This window comes from Mchenga conophoros, linkage group LG10 (assembly GCF_057382185.1).
Source record: "Mchenga conophoros isolate Kocher_MC1m ecotype Shallow Benthic linkage group LG10, M_conophoros_male_GT1.1, whole genome shotgun sequence".
In the NCBI taxonomy this organism is placed as follows: Eukaryota; Metazoa; Chordata; class Actinopteri; order Cichliformes; family Cichlidae; genus Mchenga; species Mchenga conophoros.
The window spans coordinates 23730780-23755735 of NC_140535.1; the positions used below are offsets into that span (position 1 = coordinate 23730780).

The window sequence follows — 24956 nt, forward strand, 5'->3', positions numbered from 1 at the left end:
TTTTTGGGTCCCAATGTGGACTTATGTGTGACCTCTAGGCCACCCGGGTGCAAACAGACACAAAACACGCACACTCACATAAACACACACATCTAAGGAGCTTGGAAAGAAAACCTTTGACCTCTCATCCAAGAAGCTTCTTCAGTTTGACACTTCTCGCTTTTCTTTCAACCTCCTTAGATTACCATGACCTGGATGACTGAGAACCTTCACAGACATAAACACATACAATCACATACTAGACCAGTGCTTATCTGCTTTGACTAAAACCGTGGCTCTTGCGATGGTTTTTCAGTGAATGATGACCGATTACAGCATGTGCAGTCCAGCAGCCATCAATAGCCCCAAGTGTAGCCATCAGCAAGCCTTCTGGTGGTTGATCATTTCATGGACATTGTCTTTATCCACTTGTATTGGTCCTCTGGGATAAATTATTCAAAGTTCTGAAGGCATTCAGTAAGTTACAGCACACCTACAGTACATACAGTAGGCCTAATCTACATGAACACACATACAAAGCCTACTACCATACATACGTCAATAATAGAACAGTCTCTTTTTTCTTTATCATTCCTTCTAGCTTCTGTTTAGACTCTCAGCGCACTGGCATAAAAGTAAGGTTTCTTTCAGAAACTTGATTTAAATAAGTTTAGTGTTCTCTCCCCTTTGTTGCAAAATTTATGATCAAAAAACGCTTGAACTGATTCTTGGCCTCATGTGTTTGCTCCTTCAGCTGTGTTTCCTGCCTCAGAGACGATATTTTCTCAGCAGGTCAGCCTGCCACATGTACTTCCTCTCAGGGAACCTCTCTGGGATCTTAATCTTGCGGAAGTCTTGAATGCACTTTTCCAACTCCTCCTCAACTGTGAGCTTCTCTTTTGTGGGCCTTTTCTTGCAGCTGCTGGTATCACGGGAGCTGGCTGTAAGAGTGCGCAGCAAGTCACTCTTGCGTCGTTGTTCAGACTGCTGGACCATGGTGACAGGGCCCTTTTTCAGCGGCCTGTCCAGGGTTTGGACATTGGCACGGGGATGCGACTGGCGACTTACTGGGCCACAGATGACTGTTCCCTGGGGAGAGCTGGCCTCTGACTGGCTCTCAGAGCTAGAGGTGGAGAGCTCATTAAAGGAGGTGCCGCTCTCACCCTCGCCGTCACCTTTGTGGTTCTTGCAGCAGCAGTCACATGGAGGGGACGACCAACGTGATGGACCACCTGGAGAGAGAGGGAAGCAGAGCGGGAGCCAATATTAGATGCTACTTTTTCCACCTTTTCTTTTCTTTTAAGACCAATCATTGTGAAGAGAAAAATGAGACAGTGGCACAAAGAGTGGCACAAATTACAGAGACAGGAGAAGAAAGGAAAAGTAACAAGCGCTACAGACAGACAAAGACGAAAAGTCAGCTAATGCCAAATGGCAATCACATTAGGACAGAGTGACATGACATCGGGGACAGCTGGCTGGCCTCCAGTCATAGAAGTGAGTTGGCTGACTATGTGACAAGCTTGTATTGTTCAGAGAACTACCCTCATAGATTCACACTGTCATATGAAACAAGTGGAGGAGCTAAAGCCTTTTGAAAACAGACAATGAAGGTCCAGATTTATACGTTGTAGCCTACATGTATTCATACTAAAACAGTAGGAAGAAGAGCCAGGACAATAAACAATCATCTACACTGCAAATATGTGTGTAACCGAGGAAGAAAAAAAACAATGTGAGCAATGGTCAGTTTTAAGACAAACAAATAGCAGATTGCACAAGTTTGATTCCCCTGAAATGTGTAGTCTTATTTGCCATCATACTGTATTAATCTCTTTAACAATGAAACCAAAGGACAATGCACAGTTGTGGTTAGTTTAAACAGTGAAAACCACAATTAAACCAAATTTATGTAGCACATTGGAATCAATGTGAGCCAATCTACATCAATAAAGTGCAACTTGTATGTAGACACATTGTATTCTGGTTATATTCCTATATAAAAAGGAGATTTTACAACACCAGTTTAGCTCAGCGGGTTAGCAGGTGCCCATCTGCTGTGTGGCCAGAGACCAGCAGCCTGGGTTTGAGTCTGACCTGTGGCTCTTTACTGCACGTCTTCTTTACTGTCACTATCCAATAGTGACCAAAAATAATATTAACCTCCTAAGACCCAAACTCTTCCATGGCATGCGTTTTTAATTTCTCTTTGATATTTAGGCTGATTGGAACCTGATGAATGTAAAAATAAAGTTATACCAGATTTTTTTTTTCCTAATTTTTGTTTCTAAGAAAAATGAGAGCCACATATGAGGATATTCATTTAAAATTTCAATAGAACAGTTGCAGTATAATTTTCTCGTAAGTGGATATCAGGCCCTTGTAGAGCAAGATTTAGTATTTTGGTCTAAATAACCCAAAATGTAATGTCCACTAATGTGGACGCCAGGTCCTAGGAGGTTAAAAAAATAGGTTCTAAGAATCTATAAAGAAAATTCTACTTTAAGTCAAAGTTTTGGCCTGACCCTGAATGCAAGCAGTGATTTTGAAGGTGAATTTCTGTGTGTATATAGATGGCAGCAGACAACAGATTTTTGGTGATTTATGATACTTGTTTGTTCCATTATCTCCAGCGGACTGCATGTAATGGCAAACTGCAGACAGTTATCAGACTGACACCATTTTATTGCCATTTTATAATTGTCTTGATGCACATAGACACTTTGAAGCCAGGAACTGACAGTGAGTACTCTCAGACCTGGTCCTTATCTTTGAAGTAACCATGTCAACCCTGACTGACAACCAACAAGCCATGTCTCATTTCCATCATGGCAACAAAATTGCAAGTTTATTGTACTCGGTCATAATAATTTTTGTTGTGGTTTGGTCTACATCCACTTTTTTCCCTTGTGTGACTGTAGCATGAAAGACCCCATATTTAGTATTTCCTCTTTCGCCTTTTTGTGCATTTGAAAGCTCCACAAAGTGACAGGGCCAAAACGTGTAACTTCTCACTTTCTGTCATTGTTTCTGTTGTACAAAGACAAATCTTCATGCACTTCATGAACTAAAATCCAAGTTGACTTTTATTATTATTATTAGTTGTCGTCGTACTAGTAGTAGTAATAGTAGTAATAGTAGTAATAGTCACCCCACATTTTCCAACTGTTGGAAAATTGTTAGTTAGCGACGCTAGCCACTTTGTATATGGCTAACATTACCTTTAGCTTTGATGGATTCCTGTGAAGAATGCTGCAAAGCTAAGGAGCTATCAGAAACTGTAGAAACTTTAAGATAATTTAACAATGAATATTGACTGGATGTGGGTTATTGTATTTTCCTGCTTTGTTTTGATTTACTCTAATTTAAGCTGATGTTGTTTGAAACACGTATTAAGAAAATTGTGGAGTTTATTAGTGTTAATGGGGTTAAGCGAGCGGTCTCACATAATTGATCGACTCCAGAATGGAAGCAGTTGCTCAATCTAACCTCTGCGAGAGCGTACAATAACCTGAAATACTCAGGAACCAGCGCAGTGCCACACCTCTCCCTGCAGGAAGCAGCCATTTATTTTTCATGCTAACCTCCTGAATAATTGAACGGGTATCTGTTGCTGATGGACTTCTCTCTGTTTAGCGAAGCGAGAGATCAAAACCCCCGAGGCTAACACACACATGCCCCCACCTCCCTTTCTGATTTTGAGCCCCACCCCTCACCTCCCCTCAGCTCCACACACAAGCTCTGACAGGACTCAGCTTTCCACGCATCTTCTGCTCATCACATTCAATAATACCATTGTTTCTTTTCATGCTGCTGAGCATTTCACTTCAAACAAGATTGTAGAAGACTATAAATAACTCTGCTTAAAATAAATGCCCCCCTGCTTTTAATTCCCTTTATACTCAGCAGCATGCTTGGCTCGTTTCTAGACAGCAGAATGGAAAACAATTGATCCATCCAAGATTTGTTCCTTCTATTGTTCCTCATAAATAGTCACAACTCATCATAACTACATTTTTGTGAGTATAGTTAGAATAGAAATTTATAGTAGAAGTTATATTTTGCTGTGTATGTTGTAAACAGCTTTGACACTGAATCCAAAGCGCACACCCAAATACACTGCTGCCTGCTGTATATTAAACAAAATTCACCTTTCAAAGTCCTTGACAGAAATGGAACACAACACTCTACCAGCAGTGAATCTCTTTAATTACCACTGGCATTTAGAGATTTAAACTTCCATGCACACATTCACAGAAAAGATAGAACATGTGATATTTCATTTCAACTTGCAGTTTTACAGGTATAAACACAATTAGAATGAGATCAGAAGAAATAAAAAAGATGCACTCCTGGCTGCAACGTAGAGGATTTAACCCCATGATAGCCATCTCGTCCCAGCTTTTTTACTGGACACATGAGTTAATTTATGTCACTCTGAGTGAAAGGCTCCCCCCAATCAATGAGATGCAGGCTTGTAATTGGTGACATGAAAAATGGTCTTATACCCTGGAGAATTGTCGAATCTGCTAGTAGCCAATCTGCCTGTCCACATAAATTTAACACAATGGGTACCACTGTTACAACAAATCAGTAAAACAGCGTGTCGTGTGTGTGTTTGTGTGTGTCCCTGTGGCTTTGCGTCTGTGCATTTGATATATGACATTCTGTTTAATCTTTGGCATTTGGTAATTATATCCAGGTCTATTTAGCTTTTTATCCTGTAAGTCTTGACATTGACATGCTGCTTTAATTCACAGGTACTGTGAGTAGCTATTAGCCTCGCGAACATTAAAGACTACAAGGAGGAATCTGATTTGTCACTTTGACTAGCTGAATTTCCTGTCAAAGCTTTTACTTCAGAGAGAAATTGGTTGGCCAAAAAAGCTAATTGAAGACACTGCTTATAAGAGCTTACAAGAACAATCCAAACCCTGGTCATCAAAATTAAGGAAATAAATTCACGGTATGTCTCTTATCGTCACGTGAGCACTGTAATTACATGTAATTACATTACTTTCTCCTTTTTTGCACTTGCTCCTAGCCATTGATTTGTATTACATATGTAAACTACATCTTTGCATCACACTATAAAAACTTGCCAGTGTAACTGATCCAAGCCCATTGTCACAACCCTGTGAGGTCAGACTTCATTCATATAGAACTGGGTTAATATTTCTGTTCATTCTCTGTTAATACCACCATCATTTATGTTTTGGTTTTTTTTTCCAATGAGTATTGCACTGATTTCCATGTTTTCTCTGATCTGCAAATAAGAGCAATCTCATTTACCTTAAGTGTGATATCTCAGATGCCCTCAGTCCAATTTTGCATCACCATAGATGCATTTTGACAGTGTGTTTTACAGCTTCAAAATTTACACTGATGGAAGCGTTATAATTAAAGGTCAAGGTTTTAGTGTTTGAAAGGCTAGAGCTGCTACACAAACTGATTTTAATTATACTGGGTAGGAGTGATTCATCTTGTTGCTGAGTGTCCCAAAGGATGCTTGCATCCATCACTCAGGTTAAAATTTGTAATTAAAAGTTTGCTTGTTGTTTTTTGCCTGAGGTTATCTGAACCGTAAGATAAATATCCCTGCATCATCTACCTAATGAGCAATGACCATGTAGAGTGAGTCTTTAAGCCAATGGTGTGACCTATTGTAATGTGATGACACCTGTGCTGTATAACGGGTGACCTTGCATGAGTTGTATTCAACTCTAACCTAATTTCATCATACAAAACGGCCAGGTACAATTATTGTCACCTTAGATGAGTTAAGTTAGTGAGACGTTCTCTCCATGGTTACATGAAACTCTTCTAAATGAGCCTCGCTGTCAAAACCTAACCAGAGATTCATGTATTCCCACCTATCCCAGCTGTTACAGGACAGACCAGTCTATTTCAGGGTCAGCTGACCCAACATTCATATCTTTAGATTGTGAGAGGAAACTAGACAAAAGTTGTCAAGTCCACACAGAAAGGCCAGCTGGTGGATTTGTGCTATAGACCTGGAGGTGACAGTGCTACCCACATACCACCAAAGGAGAGAAGAACAGAAAACATCTTCCATTCAGTTTTTTTTCAATCCACATGAAAATAAAAGCAGAAAATTATACTTTTAACTTTGTTGAGGAAATAATAAAATAGGATAGGCCTATAAATTAGACTCACTAACAGGACAGAAAGAAAACTACTGACTTTATTTGTACCAAAATAATACAAATTATCATGTGCATTTTCAACACTTCTCTCACCATAAAATATTTGAAGTCGTTTCAGAGTCGTGGTGCTGGGCACATCTTAAGGCTGATTTATAAAATCCACTCTTTACACTCAATTAATTCATGTAGCTGTGGTTTTCACAGAAGATAGACACAGAAATAGAATATGCAGTACAATGTGTAGTATTAGAGTCCAGCTGCACAGTTAGATCAAAAAACAAAAAAAATTTAATTAAATTAAAAACAGGTCAGAGAGGTGGCCATGTTACCCAGTATAAACTCATATCCTGGGTTGAGTTCGTGAATTAGAAGTGCCTCGAGAAAAGGGCCTTGATCGCCAAACAGCTCCAGTGACAGACAGTAAAACTGTTGTGTTATTGAGCCTCTTCTGATTGTGTTAAACTAATAAATCGAAAGCGGAGAAATTTCTGTTATTTCCTCAAAGGTACCTTGGGTTAAAAAGAAATTTGTTTTCAGTAACGCCGACTCAGATATAAGTCACAAAATATTATCTTTAAACCATGCACTCCTTCAGTCAGTTGAAGCATGTGTAATCCATGAGACAAGTAAATATGTATGTACATGCTATCTATATTATCCTGTGCAGTATACGTATGGCATTGTGTGAACTAATGTAAGCCTCATGCATACATTGCTTCAGGGCTGAGTGCATGATGGTGTGTGCTTCTGTTAGTGCAGATAGAATTCCGTACTTTGTGTGTTAATGCTAATAAGTAACATGCAATATATGATATACTGACTGTGTGTGTGTGTGTGTGTGTGTGTGTGTGTGTGTGTGTGTGTGTGTGTATCTGAGGGAGAGAGGTATACATCAACAGTTCGCATGCCCGCCTTTGGTCATCCCTCAGTGTGTAAGCGATATTGGCCTTGGAACTAATATCTGTACACTGTTGGGCAGAAAAGGGGATTCTGGTGTCAGGGCGGGCTCCCATTCAAGTCATCAGAGGTGTCAGGCTGTCAGCTATGCCTCTGGCCAGAGTCACTCAGAACACACACTGCTTCGGGTGTGTGTCTGCAGGAGACGTATTCTATGTGAAGCAGATGATTTATGTGATCTCGTGTTGTTTCTTTTCCGGGCAGGTGGGCAGGAGGTCGGACCAAAGTCTAATGACTGTCACATGGTATTACATGCACACACAAACACACAGTGCTTCCTGACAGGTGCCTGATGTATTAATCTCAGCAGGGCCCTCCACAACTTGTGTTAGCCCTGGCCAGTAAAAAGACTGAGCTTGTCACAGCACACACAGCACATATAAAATGAAATTAATGTTCTTATTACTAATCCATACATTATCTATAATTTATTTCCAACAGCTATTATTTAAAAAGGCTTGCTCATTTTCTTTGTCAAGCAGAATTACAACGTGTTTTCTAATGTGGTTTTGTCGAAGGGTCCAGTAATTATGTTTTAACAGTTAGGGTGGTCATGCAAGCATACAGTACTGTGCAACAATCTTTTTTAATTCATATTTGGCTTTTTAACCATTATTGCTTGAAAAAAAAATTCTTTAAGTCGTCTTCAGGATTAGTTCTCCAGGCTTCTTAAAGGACATTCAAAGCGCTTCTTTGAATGTTGGCTGCCCTTTTTTTCTGTTTTAAGTCAAGATGACCTCATACTGCTTCAATAATGTTGAAATCTGGGGCTTTGTAGAGTAAAGTCTATGACTGATAGTATTCCAATGTGTGTTTTTCTACCCAGGTATGCTTTAACTGCAAAGGCAGTCTGTTCAGGATCATTGTCATGCTGAGAAATGAAGCTGGTGCCAATCAAATGCTCTACAGATAGTATTGCATGGTGGATCAAAATCTGACAGTACTTTTCTGTGTTAATAATTCCATCAATTTTGACAAGATCCCCAATATCACTGGCTGAAATACAGCTACAAACCACAACATCTCTCAGTTTCTCTGTCAGGTCTTTCCTGGATTATCACTAAAAAAAAAAAAAAAAAAAAAATTCTGAAAATGGTACAAAGTACAAGGACTAAACTAAAGATGTAGTCGATTTCCCAAGAAGCGCATTGGAAGCCCTTTATAAAGCCTGGAAAACTACTTCTGAAGACCACTTTAAAAAATTACAAAAAACTCTGGCTCCTTGGAAGCAAAATATGAGGAAATAAGGGGTGACTCAAGACTTTGGCACACTACTGCAGTATAAGCTGAGATATTCTAAAATAGAACATTACCATATATGCCTAATCATTTTTCATGTAATTTGTCTTTACTGAGAAAATCTTAGTTGGCATTTTGCACACCGCACTCAGTGACAGGTGGTGCTTCATCACCCTGATGAAGAGAATAGCAGTCCAAAAACACATAAACATACTTTAAAATGTCTCTAACAGCCCATGCAGCAGCATTCAGTGCCATTGTTTCCAAATATGCGTGACATGTTCAAACAGCCTCGGCTATTTACCCAAATATGCTGGTTTGAGAAAATTTGAAAAATACAAATCTGCTCTTCTTAAACAGAGCTCCAAGCACACAAGGCAGAGGCTGCTGGAGTATTTGGTGGTCATAAAAACATGAAAGGACTTTTTAATGACTCTTGAATGAGCAGATAGAGACATGCTGCACATTCATTTTGGAGCCTTTGGAGCCAAAAAGCCTTCTCTTTTAATTTGTTTTCTTGTTGTATTTCCATTTTTCTCTGCACTTCCTTCCCTTCTCTCCTTCTCTTGCCATGCCTCCCTCCTTTACTCTCTCTCCTAAAGCCTGTATCGATGGGTTGGCGCATCAGTGGAAGTGTATGGACGATTGCCCTCTGATTGATTTCTGTCATATAGCCTCTCAGCACTGGGAGGCTGTTCACTGGAGATAAATGATGTTGGCACAACAAAAGCAAATAAACCTCTTCTATCTATCACTCCCTCACTCTGTCAGTTTTTTCTGCCTCCCACCTCCCCTCTGCTGTCTGCATCACTCTGTTTCTGTGTCATGCTCCCTACCTGGGTCTCTCTCTCTCTCTCTCTCTGTCCTCCCTTTGCTTTATTAGTTCCCCCGCCTTCTTCTATCAGTCTTTCTGTCTCAGAATAAGGCTTCTTCTATTTCCATAAGTTGTTTCTAGTATTTTGTTTATTCTCTCTAATTATAGTGCTTCGCACCACATCTTGGCATATCAGCTGCCCCTTGACAAAAGGTTTTCTGTCAGATACCTGTATGGTTCCTCAAGTTTTCTAATGGAGCGCTTCAGTGAAGTGTTACAGCCAAGTTACTTAACAAACAACAAACAAATGATTAAATCTTTGTGGAATTATAACAGCAGAAAATACATGAGCAGCTCAAAATGAAAACTCACTCATTCGAGTTGAAACACATTAATCACAGTCATTTTGACTGAGATTGTAATTTTACACGTTATGTCTTTAAGGGGTATTTTAACAAGGAACTGCCCCAACAAGTTCTTTTGGTGTACCCACCTCCACTCCTCCTCTTACATCTCTTCTAATTCTGTTTGGTTAAAGTTTTCAGAAATGCCTGAATGCTTCTAGTTGAATTCTCTTGAGAAATGGGAGTCAGAATGCATCATGGTCACACCCATTAATCTTTTGTGATGGATGTTCCTCTGTATGAAAGTTGAGCGCTGGTACAAAATGGAAGCGACGTCAAAGACTGACAGTGACGGCTTGCGAGTCGCTTGGAACGGCCCTGTGCTCTAATCGTCTCTGAGATCATTTTAATTTTGCAAACTAAACTTTTTTTTACTTTAACTGAGACCAAAATATAGTCAGCCGAGGCAGTTTTTGGTGAAGAACATTATGCCAAATAGCAAGTAGGAGTAATGCAATAATGAACTGTGTAATATAGCACTGTAATGTGCTATATTACACACACTCATTGTGTATGTGTGTTTTTTTTAATATGATGCATGGATTCAGCCTGTAATTCGATCACAAACTCAGCCGTTTACTTTCACTCAGTGTCAGATAATTTCCTCACAAGAGCACTCAAATAAGCTGAAATAATCCCACAAAGTTGATTCAGTTCATCTGGATGCAGCGTTTTCCATGAGAGAAATGTTCCATCACTCATCCAAGTCACTTATTCAGTCTCAGCTGACTGCCAGTTTCCCCAGACTGCATATCGACTGCATAACGAAACTAGCACCACTGCCTAACAATGAGTCACAAGATCAGTTTCGTGATTATTAATATGCAAATTATTATGACTACTGATAAGTGGCCATGAGTGCTATTCACAGAGAGTCGGGGAAGTGCTCTAATGGCAGCATGGTACAATGGTGAATCTCTTCCTCAGTTCAAATAAGTTGTTCCCTTCTTCCATGCATGATCTCCGTGACTCCCGTCCAGGTTGTGCAGGTTCTCATCAGTGAAAAAGTGGCTACTGGCGTGTAAGTAGACTGTGGGTCTCTAGCTGGACAAGGTGGCTCTTATATGTTGTACCACCCATTAGCATTGTTTGTTTTCCCAGGTGTATAATTTACAGCAATCCTCTTGGCATTTAACTGCATACGCTATATTGCTCTGTTTGTGCCAGGGATCTTGATCCTTGGTGTTGATCCATTTTTGGCATATTGTGTTTTGGGATTTTGAGGCCACCAAGATGTTGTTTTTTGTAAATATGTGTCTCATTCCTTTCCTATGAAAAACACTCGGTACATGAACCAAATACACTGAGCCAAATAAATTATTGATCATGCATCAAGACAACACACCATAAGAGGGGGGGAAGCTCACAGCTGAAGATAATTACGTGTCAGCATCCTAACTTAAAGGCAAAGAAATCTTAAACTGCTGTAAGTGCTTTAAAACTTGCACAACTTAGTGACAATAACTGGTGAAGTGTCACCTTCAATCCATGCTGATACTTTGTGTTTGCGTGTTTTGATTTCTCACTATTTACATGTCTTTTCAGAATTGTAAAATAAATGCAACCTATAAGTTAAATGTACCATTCAGAATAAAAATGTTAAATACCAAATGTTTACTTATGAGTAGTATGCAGACACTTGTATTAGATGTTTTCTTTTCTAAAGCTCTACTGGGAAAGTTTGGCTTAACGCAAGCTTCACCAGGCATGCTGAGTTTTAAAATAAATGCCTTTTCCTTTCAGCTAGCCCTCGAGTTCATGTTTCTCTACAATTGAATTGGTTGGAATTTCAGTCTGTCATGGTCACTGATTTTGGTCTCAGGGTTTTCACTTTAGGTTTTTTGCACTGATCAATGTTAAATGTTTTCTGTTTGGTGTCTCTGTTATTCTAATGTTGTAAGTATTTGAATTACTATTTTGATTTCGTTATCATTAAAGTATCTTGAGCTAAAGTTGTATTTATGTATTTGTGTTCGTGGAGATTGAATTCCTGTTAAGAAGATTTGCTTTTCTTGTGTTAGTTTTTATCCTTGGCTCTTTCATTCAGCTTCAGTTCCCACTTTGTGTTTGCTATTTGTGTTTCGTTCTGGCTGCATCTCTTCACTTGGCTTAAGTACTCTGGTCTCCGTTTCCTCTGCATTTACGTTTTGATTTAGCTATTATGGATCACTTTTTGTTGCACCTCCAGCATCCTGTATTTGGGGTCTTAACTAAACACTAAATGCAAATATATGAGACTGTGCATAACCGTGCGGTATTCATGCAAGACAGTTTATTTTGGCACAAAGTTTCAAGACTGCAATTCGGACTGCAGGCTTAGGATGCTGCATATCGTTCTCTCTTTTTTTTTTTTTTTTTTTTTTTGTTCATGCCATTGGTCCACCCGATGAAAACGGATCATATATTTTAGTGCACAATGTCACAAGGATAAGTTACAAGTGTCTGTATCAGAAGGCTTACACTGCCACGCTCCCAAGAACATCAGCAATCAGGAGACAAGTGGTTTGAACTGCTGATAATTTATTATATAGTTTAAAACTGAATTACTAATGTTTCTCAACCCAGTATTACTGCAATCCCTGGGAAAGTAGAGATTATATAACTGAGGCGATCCAAGCAAAAACAAAGCTAAGAGAAAGTAAGAGTTTGCTCTTCCTTTGAGCATCAAACTGATCTTAGGCACCATAGAGAATCAATCAGAAAAGAGGGAAAATGAGACTCTGGCTGCACTCTTTGCGATTTTCTGGGGATGTGAGTCTATTTTCTGGTTCAGAGTTGGTATCACTGTTATATAGTGTATGTTATTTTAGCTCAAAAGCTCAGACAAATGCGTTTTTGGATCCACAAGTCAGTCGGCTTTTCATCGTTAGTAGAGAAGCTTCTGGTGCTCTCATGGCTTCCCAAGAAAGTTCAGTCCCTTAGAAACTAAGTAAGTAATTGTTTTCCCAATCACCTTTAGGTGACAAACATAATCCCTGGCTAAAATATTTACAATACTGATTTTTTACAGTGTTTATTTTTTTTCACTGGGTAATTGCTGTCAACGTGTTTTACTATTACATCTAACTTAATTTATAAGTTTTACAAGAAGCACATATTTAAATGAAGAGTTTCTGTCTGGTTAGATGTTTTAAAAATATGTGCACAAGATTTTTTTTTTTTCTTGGCTCCATGCGGAGGTCAATAGAACAACAATTACAGTTGGCAGTGATTCAGCATCTTGCTCAAGGACAGTTCAGCGTGATAGATGCTGGTCAAGTCAGGAGTCCGGACCTGCAGCAGCCTGCTTTACATCTCTGTCTGGCTATTAGCTGTGGGAAGAAGCTTGGTTGGTCAGATATTGATTAAACTCTTCCTGGCCCCAGGAATGAGCTCTTGGTAAAGATGTCAGCTGTCAAATGAAAATTCAGCATATTCTGAATTAAAGAGGCATTTTTCCTTAACTGTGCTGTTTGTTCAAAGAATATTTGCAAGGTTAGCACAGTAGATAATTGGAATGAAGCGTTTCTCCTCCATCCCCGTCTTTCTCATAATGCAGCATTATTAGTCCCTTGCAAAGCAGTGTGAGCTGATGCATTTGACTATCCTCTTAAACAGGCCTCTTCTTTAATGCCAGCATTTTCTCACCCCTTCATTTTAAGACTCTGTCTCTTTGTGAGTGCGTTTCTGCACTCGTGTTTGTTTTGTGTGTCTGCTGGGTGGAGCAGGTGTTACATTTGGCTTCTGAGAGTGACACTACATGCTGACAGGAGTTTCCATTTCTTGCAGCACCCCCTGAAGGGTTTTTGTGTCCCTCATTCTTCCCGCTTATTTCCTCACTCTCTTTCTCTTAGAGTGTCTGTAAATTCCATATTATAAAATGCAGTGTGTCTATTGTTAGACTGCAGTCATCGAAAAGTACATATATAACACAAAGCCAGAGCATTCTACAGATGAGAAAAAAAACTTACAGGATTCATTCTTCTAGATTACAAAAGGTATTTCTGCAAATTGATTAAACTTCTTGTTGTACTTACTTTTTCTCCTTTCAGTTTCATCTCAAATGTAGAAAAATTGGAGTATTTGCAGAATGAAGGAGAATGAGAAATTGAAATCTGACATAAACTAGTGGTGCCCTGTACTAACATGCTCTAGAACTAATTGTAGCAATGGGCACTTGAGTAATTTGAAATACTTCAGAGTAGCTGTGCTGACGTAGGCACAGTGAAACTTTCCTCTTGAAGACCAGTCCTACTGATTACTAATCAAGCCTCCTCCTCCTCCTCCTCCTCTCCAAATGTTCAAAAAGGTTCAATTTGAGAGATTTCTTTTTTTAAACAGACACCAGCCTATGCTAGCATTCATTAATAACCGCCACATCCAGACTGCCCTCTTAAACTTTCATCATGATGCAAACTAATGATCCCTCTCTGAGACTCTGTGTCTCCCAGCTCATGCTGAATGCCAGGCCATCAGTGCTCATACACTTACTGTTTATATTTACAACTTTAATTAGCCTGCCTACATTAATTATGAAAAAGGGCAAACTCAAAGCACAGACTGTAAGTCAGTAGCTTCTACTAATTCTACGTTACATTCTACCTTGCCTTCCAATTATGGCTACATACAGCACACATATCAAAGTAATGTACGTAGTGTTAGCCACTCAGACTTTCGCTGACATAACAGGCTTTTGCATGCATGTCACAAGTAAAAAAAACAAAACAATTAAAACTTTAAAGTACTGACAGAGCTGAATAACATTGTCCAGTAACAACACAGTTGTCTGCTGGGAAACCTAATCTCCTAATCCATTTTTTTCTGGTTCTGATCTGATACCAATACCCTGGCTGTAGGTATCTGTGGATATGGAGTGCAGTACCAGCCTTAATTAATAATCTTTGTTTCTCACTCTGAGGAAGATATTCACTAGGCTGGACTTAAAGGCATTAGTATCTTTGTAGCACAAAATGGAATAAGTAAATAAATCCAACAATATAAATTCACTGCATTTTTTGGTATTCGCTAATGAAATAAGTAATGAAAGCATACCCAGGATAAACATGGTGAAAAAAATTAATGTGTCGGTGTCATTCATCCGATTTATTTCTACTGATCTTATTTTGGATCAAGGTGAGATTCATTAAGCAGCAAACTGCTGTCATTTACACAGTAGTTTCACCTTTTTTTCCCTCACACACAGGTGTGCAGCTAATAGGATACAGCTGAAGTGAGATATTTAATCACACTGACAACAGTGTGCTTTCTTAGCATAAGCATAATAAAAGCCTACAAATGAGCATCAAACTGAAAGAACGCTCTTCTAGCTTTTATATCAGGACAGCCCAAACACTATGAGAAATGAAGAGACAGAAAGCATTGTTGTTCTATGTTAGTTCACTTTGATCACAGTTTGTAGTGAAGTAAAAACATTTGCCAACATATATGTAGAATCTTTCTGAAATAGCCTTCCACCAAACTACTGTCCCTCTGCTGCTTGCTTCTTCTATTGTATGTTAGCTCTGCTGCTTGTTGCTGGTAGGACATAGTAAACTCAAACAACATAATGTTGAACTGAATGGATCAGGTGATAAACTGTCACTGATATCCAATCCTACTTTTTAGGTCAGTATCAGATCAATACCCCATTCAAATCACAGATCACTGCATTCCTAGTACTGACATATTATTTGACACATAACATCCACCGAAACATTGATGCCGATCAGTGGATCCACCCATAGCACCAGCTCGTGGCAGCTGGCACCTTGAATGAATCAGTGTTTTTAAAATATGTATTGCATTTCTCATACATAATGAATTATTTTGGTTACTTATGTGCAGATACAGTTAAAGGAGTAAATAAATACACAATTATTATTAAATACTTTTGACCCATTTGCTGATTTTCCACAAATCTAGCCTTCATTCATGTACTGCCATGCTTTTAAAAATAACAACTTAAAACACAACATTGACACAAAGGGTAAAAATGTCTCTCGGAGTTAGAAAATGACTTATAAGACAAAAAACGGTGGCAGTAATGACTGCAGCAGTTTATGCAAATCAGGATCTTATTTATATGATTTGAAAAAAGCTAAGCTAATTCCCAGTGACTGCAAACATCCACATGAATGTGTAAATAAAGTCACAGGTGACTAATGGGAGCCTATGAAAAAATAGAGTGGTTTTTAATCTGAATCCATCCAAGCAGAGCAGCATGAAGCAGCGGAAAATGTTGCAAGCATGCAGTAGGCATTAAGAGGAAATGCAGCACATGCAGATGATGACACATGGCATTAACAATAAGTCAAACTAATCATCTGAGAGGAAGGTAAAGTACAAATGTTTGACAGACAAAGGGGTGCAAAACAATGATGCAGGCAATGCAAAAGTCATCATTATCTGGTCCTTGATATCCTTGGGAAAAGATGATTTTTCTACAGCTAAAAAGTCACAGAATTAGCAAATGTTGGATGTTTATTAAATATTTAGATAAAGTACACTGCTGGCAATTGTTTACTCTGAATACACAGCTACAGGCAAACGTTTGTGGCAATAAGTGTACACGGGATAGTGCAGCCAGTGAACCAAAATGCCGTGGCACAGTGCAGATCTGTGCAGATGATATCTGTACCAACAAACTAGCTGTAATCTGCAAACAATTGTTTTGGCATTATCGCCTCCCAGGAGGAGACCCGCAGTCCACTATATCTGTCCCTCTGTCATACACAGTCTCATTATCAATCTACGACACAGACAAGGCTTTTAAAATGTAATTGCTTATAGATTGCTCAATGTTTCTGTTGTAATACTGACATTATCTCGACTCTGGCATTGTTTCAGTTGCATCTGGATGACTGCAAACTCGAGGTTAAATGGCACTTTGTTTAATTTTAACTCCTCTATTAGCAACATCATTTGCACAGGTGGACATTCATTTTTCATCTTTCTAAAGATGACTATTATTTTTCCATCATTACCAACATCAACTATTTCATTTTCTCTTCTTTTCCTTTTCTCACATAAGTCATCAGTCTTGTTCAGCTATCATCCACTTTCTTCATCCATCTTCAATCAGTTTCCTCCTTTGTCTCGCAAATCTGTCATCTAACCCCTCTCATGCCTTTCTGCCAACAAAATTAAATGTCTGTGCATACTTCGTCCTCTGTTTTTTTTTCGAAGATTTTTTTAAAAGCTGAAAATCATAAAAAGTTTAGCAAGAATCATGGCTTCCATTTCTGACATTTCTCTTTATGTTTTCATCAACAAGACTGCTCAGGAGGCTAAAGACAGTGCGCAGCAGTAACATCCCAGGAGACTGGCTCTTTTTGAGCAGCAATAATAATAAAAAGTATTGTAAATTAAACTACCATCTTGGGTTTTTTTTTTTTTTTTTTTTTTAAGTCATGAAAGTCATGAAGGTTCCCAGCAGTTAAACTGGTGAATTGTGTTTTTTATTTCTCCAAACCCAGTTCCAAAAATGCTGTATGATTCTCTGTAAATGTAAATAAAAAAGAATTAAATTATCATTAAATGTATTTTATATCATAATAGAACATAAAAACAATATACAATGTTTTAACAAATAAAAGTCATTTAGAGCTTGATGGCACCAACATATTTCAAAATAGTTAAGACAGGGCCATGATTACCACAGTGTAGCACCCCCTCTTTTAAACAGTAGTCTGTATATGTCTGGGAACTGAGGTGACCAGCTGCTGGACTTATGGAAAAGAAATGTTGTACCGTTCTTGTCTGATATAGGAATCTATAGAGTTCAAGATCTGGACTGCAGGCAGTCGTCATCTGGACAGGAGCAGATGTTGCTCTAAATCCTCTATACACTTTTCAGCATTGATGTGCAACCTGTCAATTCCATACACTAACACATCCCAATCAGATTTGCGCTGGGCATTAACAACAAGCTGGATAGACCCTGTCCTCTTTAGTCCAGAGGAACTAGTGTCCATGTTTTCCAAAAATAATTTCACATTGCAATTTCCGTCTGACAACAGAACAGTTTTTCACTTCAGTCCTTTCTGAAAGAGCTTTGGCCCAGAGAAGCTTTGGCATCCAATATTGACTTTTGACCTTGATCCTGGCGCACAGAGATTTCTCCAGATTTGATGATGTTCTGTACTGTAGATGATAACATATTCAAACTCAAACTGAGGAAGATTATTCTGAAACAATTTCACAATATATAGATGTTTTTGGGTTTTTTTTACTGATTAGTGAACCTTTGCCCAGCTTGACTTCTGAAAAACTCTGCCTCTCTAAGAAGCTCTTTTTGTATCCAATCATGTTACTGACCTGTTGCCAATTAACATACATAGTTGTAAAATGAGTTTAGCAGTTCACATGACTGGCACTAATTTCCCCTGTGCGGTCTGCAGACGGGCATTTGAAGTCTTTGGGCAATGAATGTGTTGCATGTGTGAACAGTAGATGAATGAAACAAATACGCGAAATGATGGACGGTCAAATCTGAAATAGATTTTTTCAAAATCAGTTCAGAAAATGAATCGCAGCAACACCTCTGCCCCATCTCTGAATTACAAATAATTCAAAGATCAGACAAGAGTTTAAAACAAACATGAGCAATTCTGGATTCAGACAGAATCAATGTAGATGTCCGTGGCGGACGGTTGGAGTGATGAAAGGGCTGACTCAAAAGTAGAAACATCAAAAGATTTAAGAAAGACTGTTGGCTCTGAAAGGTATACAGACTGATCAATATAGCCGTGGTGTTTAATCCTCTCGCATCCTGGCAGGGTTCTCTGTATTTGGCCTCTTTATCTCTCATTCCATCATCATCTCTTTTTACTCGATCTGTTTTACTCTTTCTAAGCGGGTTGCCACATGCCGCACGATTGTCTTTCTTTACTGGGAGGAAAAGCTGAGATAGGAAACAGATGCGATGAGCTCTGGAGAGATTTGGTATGAGGCCAGCCAGGATCATTTTCAACTGAGGCATTTAGGCAGGGTGTTAGCACTACATCACTTCATATTGTGAATATCTCTCTTTTGTGCTTTCGCTCCTTGCAGGTGGCTGTGAGACGGCAAGCTTTCGAGAGTTTACCATCTTATCCCCACGAACTCTCTGAAAACAAAACACTACTCGAGAATTGCTTTTCCCCCTTTACACACCACTTCAAGCATCCATTTCACATTAAGAGCCTCCGTCTGGAGCACCATCTGTAAACGGCTCATCGCTGTTGTCCCATTTCACCTGGAGTATTCCCGGCAGGGATGATTTAAAGAAAACAGCACAGGATAGGGTGTGCAAGAAAACGAGTGTTTGGTGGACCAAAAGGAATTTTTCCCTCATGGGGACATGACAGTCTTTAGCGTAACCTACTGTAAATCTCAGCATGTTGATGTTATCACTGCACGTAGCTTTTATCTTATCATTCTGTTTCCTTCTTGCTTCTCTGTCAGTCATTCATTATGTTGAGAATGTGCTGGCATTTTATCAAAGCAGGAGGCATCAGTGTTCCCTGTGTGAGGCCACTCTTTAAAAAAAAAAAAAAGTAAACACAGTTTCTACTGTAGCACCACTCATAAAGAGAAATTAGAGAAAAATGGAAGTGGAACAGCCTGGGCAAGCAAAAACCAGTTCACAAAAGTGGCTGTAACCAGTTTATGCACGTATTGGCTTGTCTGAAAGAGCACTTTTTATCCGCTTGTGCAAATGTGTGTAAACAAATGGGTATACATCATTATTTGAAATATTTAGGTGTACAGGCCAGATCTGATGATGTTATTATCAGTAGGATAGTGACAAAGCTGGACTGCTGTTTACCAACCATGCCAGTTCAAAGGCTGTACAGCCTTCAAGGCAACAGCTTTGAAATAGAGTTGGAACTGGAGCATTTTTTGGAGAACCGAAAGCCCTGGACAGCTTCCCAGGGGCCTCATTAGGGACTATGTATGATGGGTAGTTGGAGTAAGTAGGGCACAGCTACCGAAAGCACAGACAGCACAAAATCACACATGTATGTTTCTCTTTTTACCCACACACATTCATACAAGTACGTTCAGGCACACAGCAGGTGCCGGGAGAGAGCCTGACAGAGCACAGAAGTAATTGGCAGTAAAATGATATGTCAGGTCTTCTGTGTGCAGAAAGTGTCAGGCAAATCGCAGAAACAAATTTAGACAGATGAAAAGATAAACAAACTGTGTGATTGACACTTCTTGACAGAAAGATGAGCGAACTGAAGTGAGTGTTTGCAGTCCTCTGATTTTTTTTCTCAGTTTAGTTTAATAATTTCAAGTGCTTAGTTTTTTGTTTCCTTCATGAGTTTGTATTATGTGTATACATTTAAGTGTCTTTGAGTATGTGGTGGATCATTAGCTGCAACAGCTTTGGCTTATTGTGACTTTTAGAGCATCTCCAGAGTTGATCTCATGTTAAGTGTCATTAAGCCACTCGTCTTTTCACACAGCTGGGGTGAGCCTGAATGTGTATATCTCAATGTGTGACTGAGAGTGAGCATGTTTGTGAGCTGCAGTGTGTGTGTAAGTGTGTGTGTGTGTGGGTGGGTGGGTGTGTGTGGGTGTGTGAATATAGTGGAAGCAGGCTGTGTTCCGTCATCCTACATTTAGCTCTTCTACAGCTCACTGGCAGAGCTCCATATGGTGTCTTTCAGTTTCTACCTCATACACCCATCACATTGTGTGATTTATGCTTTTTTAATAGGTAGCCCACCATACATACACACAAACAGGACCCAAAGCAGTCACACTTCGCAGTCACGCACGTCTCTCTGAAAGTAGACATTTAGTCAAAACTGCTGAATGAGGCATGTACGTGATTTTCAATACATGAGCAAGCCTTTTATTTTCAGTAAACCACATAGAATATGATATGGTAGAGAAAGAGATACTGAACAATTACAATACATTTATTATGATGATGTTGCAGATTTTTAAGTTAATGGTAAAAAGCAAGTTTATTTATAACATGAATTTTAGAACTTTATCAGTTTTAGTCTAATTGATCTGTCTGCCTGTGCTCGACATGCAGCTGGGACTGCTCAGCACATGCAGCTGAGACACCAGCAGCACAGAGGTTTTTTACGCCTTTGAGCTACTCAGTCATCTGGCATCCATTTAGAGCTGCAGCATAACAACAGACACAGAGGCATTGTTTATGCAAATGCATTCTAATGCATATATACTGGGTGCCACCAGTTATTTCTGACACACAGTAGCGCTTGTTTGCCATCGAATCCTTGGTTAACTCCACCTGTTCAATACCATAAATTGTCTAGTAACAAGTCCAGATGGCCAAATTGCATTCCTTTCCTCCAAACCACAAGTAAAAGCATTTACAGTATATCATACTAGCTCTCACATTTTGGCAGAGGTAGCGTACTCTTAGGAAGCTCGGCATTTAAAGCAACGCTTTCTGTGCTGAAAAAAAAAATGTAAGTTTTAACATATAACATAGTCATTATAGATATTTTAGCTTTCAGACTGTGGCTACCATTTTTGACAGGTGCTTATTGAATTATCTCATTTCGTCGTGTCCTTTTCTTCTAAATGCCTTTTGATTGGTTTAGGCAGGGAAATTAAAGCTATTGTTTCAACACATTCAAACTCCCAGCCTGTAACATGGGGATACTTATTCGGGTCATTTTGACACACAAGACACACTATTGGCCTAATTTTTTATACAGCATAGTGCTCCAAAATAACATCTTTGTAGGTGAGGAAGTACAAAAAAATCAAATAAAAAATGTCCACAAAGGAAGCAACAGAGATGTCAGTCACAAGGATCACAGGAGTGTCACCTGAAGAGATGGGAGTTTGTGAACCATGTAGGGTTTTTAAGTTTAATTTCCAGTCACTGTTTAAGCACTGAAACTAAACAATGAACCATGATGACAATAACAAGAAAAACACAGAAAAAAATTTCTCTATCTATCTCAAATTTTGAAGACTGGTTTAAACTTTGAAAAGAAAAAAGTAAAGAGTGTCTAAAAACATAGAATCAAGGAGTCCTGATCAAGCGGCTACACATGACAAATTAACTGTTTATTCATGGCAGTTCACCCAACTTCTAATATTTGCACATTAAATGTGTGGTTCATGGTGCAGATGTCAAAGTTGTGTTGGCGATACTTCCACATCTAGCTGGTGCTACTAAAGGAGAGTTTGTCACAAACAGAGAAATGTTATTTCAAGTGGCTGGTAATATCAAACGCAGCTAATATCAGCAGACAAAAACTTTGTTTCTGTGACATTGTATCTCAGTAGCGATGTAGTTAGCGTACAGTTCATGTGTTTCCCAGAGACAGTTAGAAAAAAAAAGAACGTTAGGCTAATGTGTGACACTCTCAGAGACGGAGAATGATGAAAGAAAGAGAGGAAATGAGAGAAGGATGGGGAATTATTTTTAAAGTTAAGGACTGCTCAGCGAGTGGAAATTTAAAACTTAAATGCCTCAATTTATTTCAGAAATTTGGAAAGGATCAGAAAGGATCCAAAATATAAGGCAAGTTAGTGCAGGTTAGTAGTAGTTACTGGTTAGTTCGTAGTACTGTTGTGAAGTTTACAGTGTTGCAAAAAAGTCTTGTGCACAGCAGCCGGTGGTGTTCATAGGTTTCAAAGTTAGGTTGCACTAAGGGCAGCAGTTTAATCATTTAAAATGATGATGCTGATTAGATTCACTTACAAGTTTGACCTTTTATGACAGCTTTATTTTGTCTTGGGCTTGGAAATCAGCCATAATAGGCTATCAAAACATCTGTTCATACGTTGGCACTTAGCTGGCTAAAGCAGCAGCACAGGTCAGCTGATCTGCAGACTGTACTTAAAGAAAAATCTGCTAGAATTCACAATACAAATTATTGTGACTCATTTCCAATTGATTCTTCTCCCCACGCTGCACTTGTTAGGGTTTCCCAACCTGCCGAATCCCACTTTAACCTCTGATAATAGGCTCTATTTCACTTATCATTTAACACCCTTTGTACTCATGCTGTGCTGTCTTAGTCTGTTATTGTTGCTTTTTCGTTGACCTTTTCTTCTACCCACAGTCAAAGTAACTTTGTAAAACCTTTTTTCATTTCTACCTGCTTGTTCTATCAGTCTTGCTTTTCAGTCCAGACTTACGTGTTAATGTTACAACGTCATATGGCTCTTCAGGTTTTATTCACTGGATTATTGGCAGTAAATGGGCCAAAGAATTATGACGAAATAATTCTGAACAGTCATATGATGATTATAAATGATGTTGCCTGTTTTGGTGGCTTTCATGTAAACCACAATGGCAAAAGCACATCAGAAAACAGAGACCTGGGGCAATGTGGCAGCTGGAAGAAAGTGGTCAGATTAAAAAAAGAGAAAAGGGTTTGGTCATAAATATCTAAACCAATAGATGTCCTTTTAATTCCTCCTTGAAGGATCAAACACATGTTTAATACGCAACCAATCCCAGCCTGAAGTAAAGCCAGTACATGCAGTGGCATTTCAAAATTACGCTTCAACCATTATCCCCTACTGAGTTGGACTCTCTTTTCTTACGATTATTACACATTTAACCATCGCATTAACTACAAGGCTGTTTCACACCATAAGTTAATGCACACTCTGCTTCTTCTGTTTGTGTAATTTCCTACAAACTGAGAGTAGCACACAAAAAATACACTCCACGACAGACACTGGATGGTTTCAAGATTAAAAAACTCACCAGGATAATTTTCCAAATGGACGTACCTACAGAGTTTCGGAGGCTAACACCAAAAGCGTATCAACAATTGCAGCATGGGTCTTAATTGTAAGAAGCAAGTCCTGGTGGATTTCGTTTTTGTTTTTTTTCCTTTTTTGCATTTGTGCTTGAAGAATTTCGTGTGTCAGATCCCTTAGGCAATACTTCTGACTCAGCAAGACAACACAGGGAACAACATCTTTCTGTGCTCACTCTTATGTCTCTTTCCCAGCTATGCTCTGGTGACCATATGTCACTTTTCATGTACAATTGGATTTTAAGGACTCTTACACAGCTCTCCTCCTGTCCCGCCACTCTCCATCCATCCAGCTGTCCTCCTGAGATACACCACATGCCTAATCTCCTAATTGGTAGGTAGTATTGGCCATTGCCTGAGCAATGACAGGGTGGAATCGATAAGGAGCACAATGCTAAACGACTTGTCCTGCTGTTTCTCTCGTTCTCTATTTCTCACTCTCTGCCCGTTTTGCTGTTATCCTCTCTGTTTAAATTCACAGTATCCAAGGCAACAGCCATTCAATCTCAACGCTGCGGCGAAATAAACACTCCTTTAATTTGTCTTTATTACTGCCCCGTTGTTCTTTTCTTCATCTCTTTCCCCATATTTCGCACGTACTTGAAATGGAATAGTGAGCAGGGTTTGCAAAATGTCTTTCCATGCTCCATCAGCTTAGAGGTAATCAATTGAAACCTGGTTCTCAATCAATGCCACTAATTCCCTCACACCACCACCCCCTCCTCCAAGTCCCCGCCGCTCTCAAATGATGCATTATTCACTGAATGACATAGTGTGGCCTGTTTGATGAACAGTCCTTTAATGGACTTTGATGACCGATGTAAATGGATGGAGCATCGTGCTCGAGAAGAGATTGGATGAGAGAAAGGGGTCATACGGTACACTATTTAGCAAAACAAGGATACATCTATTAATATTTTTTTTGACACCAGAGGTGGAGAGAGGCAAAGTTACAGACAAAAGAAAGACAACTGTGACTGTGTTGGTAGAAGAGTTGCTTATCAGTTCTACTCCTACCCTATCCTTCTTTTTACTGTGTAATAAGCAAATTAACACCATAATTGGTATCAACAACTTGACTCTCATCATCTAACAGTCTAACAGACAGAATCTAACAGACTCCTCGGGCAGCACCATACTATGGATACACATTTATGTCTTTGCAACACGGCACTTTTCATGCACCATTTGAATAAAGGGACCTCTATTCCAAGCTGTGTGAATACAATGCACTTCTTGGACCACTGTAATGTCTGAGCTTCTCAAATATGTGCATGCATACAGAGCGGAAAATGAATAAATTCCCCTGGGTGAAACATGTAGGTTTGAAAATCTTATTTGAAGCCAGCAGTGAACGGTCCCACCAGATTATTTTCCTAAGCGGAGCCTGAAAATGGTAACAATCAGTGATTTCTAGCGCAGGGCAGAACTTCATAAAGCTCTGTCATGGTTGACCAAATACCAGTAAACAAAGAAAAAAACAGATGATGGATGTTCTCTCTCACGGCACAAAATGAAAAACCCGCACAAGTTCATGTAAAGAAAAAGAGGATAATAAAGAAAGCGAAATTCGGTTTATAAAATGTTTTTATCTTATGATCAGCATCTGTTGGGGTAATCTGTCTATGACAGACCAAATCGCCTTCCATAACTTGTA

The 24956-nt window shown here is 39.1% G+C and overlaps 1 protein-coding gene across 1 annotated transcript in view; it reads right to left on the reverse strand.

Moving 5' to 3' along the window:
• Positions 1 to 570: 570 nt before the first annotated feature.
• The window catches only part of kctd16b (potassium channel tetramerization domain containing 16b), a 109947-nt gene continuing 85561 nt past the window's right edge, over positions 571 to 24956 (reverse strand). Inside the window, exon 2 of the mRNA XM_085289491.1 lies at positions 571 to 1211. Coding sequence (XP_085145617.1) covers positions 748 to 1211 — 464 coding nt within the window. The 3' untranslated portion in view covers positions 571 to 747. The remainder of the gene's footprint in view (positions 1212 to 24956) is intronic.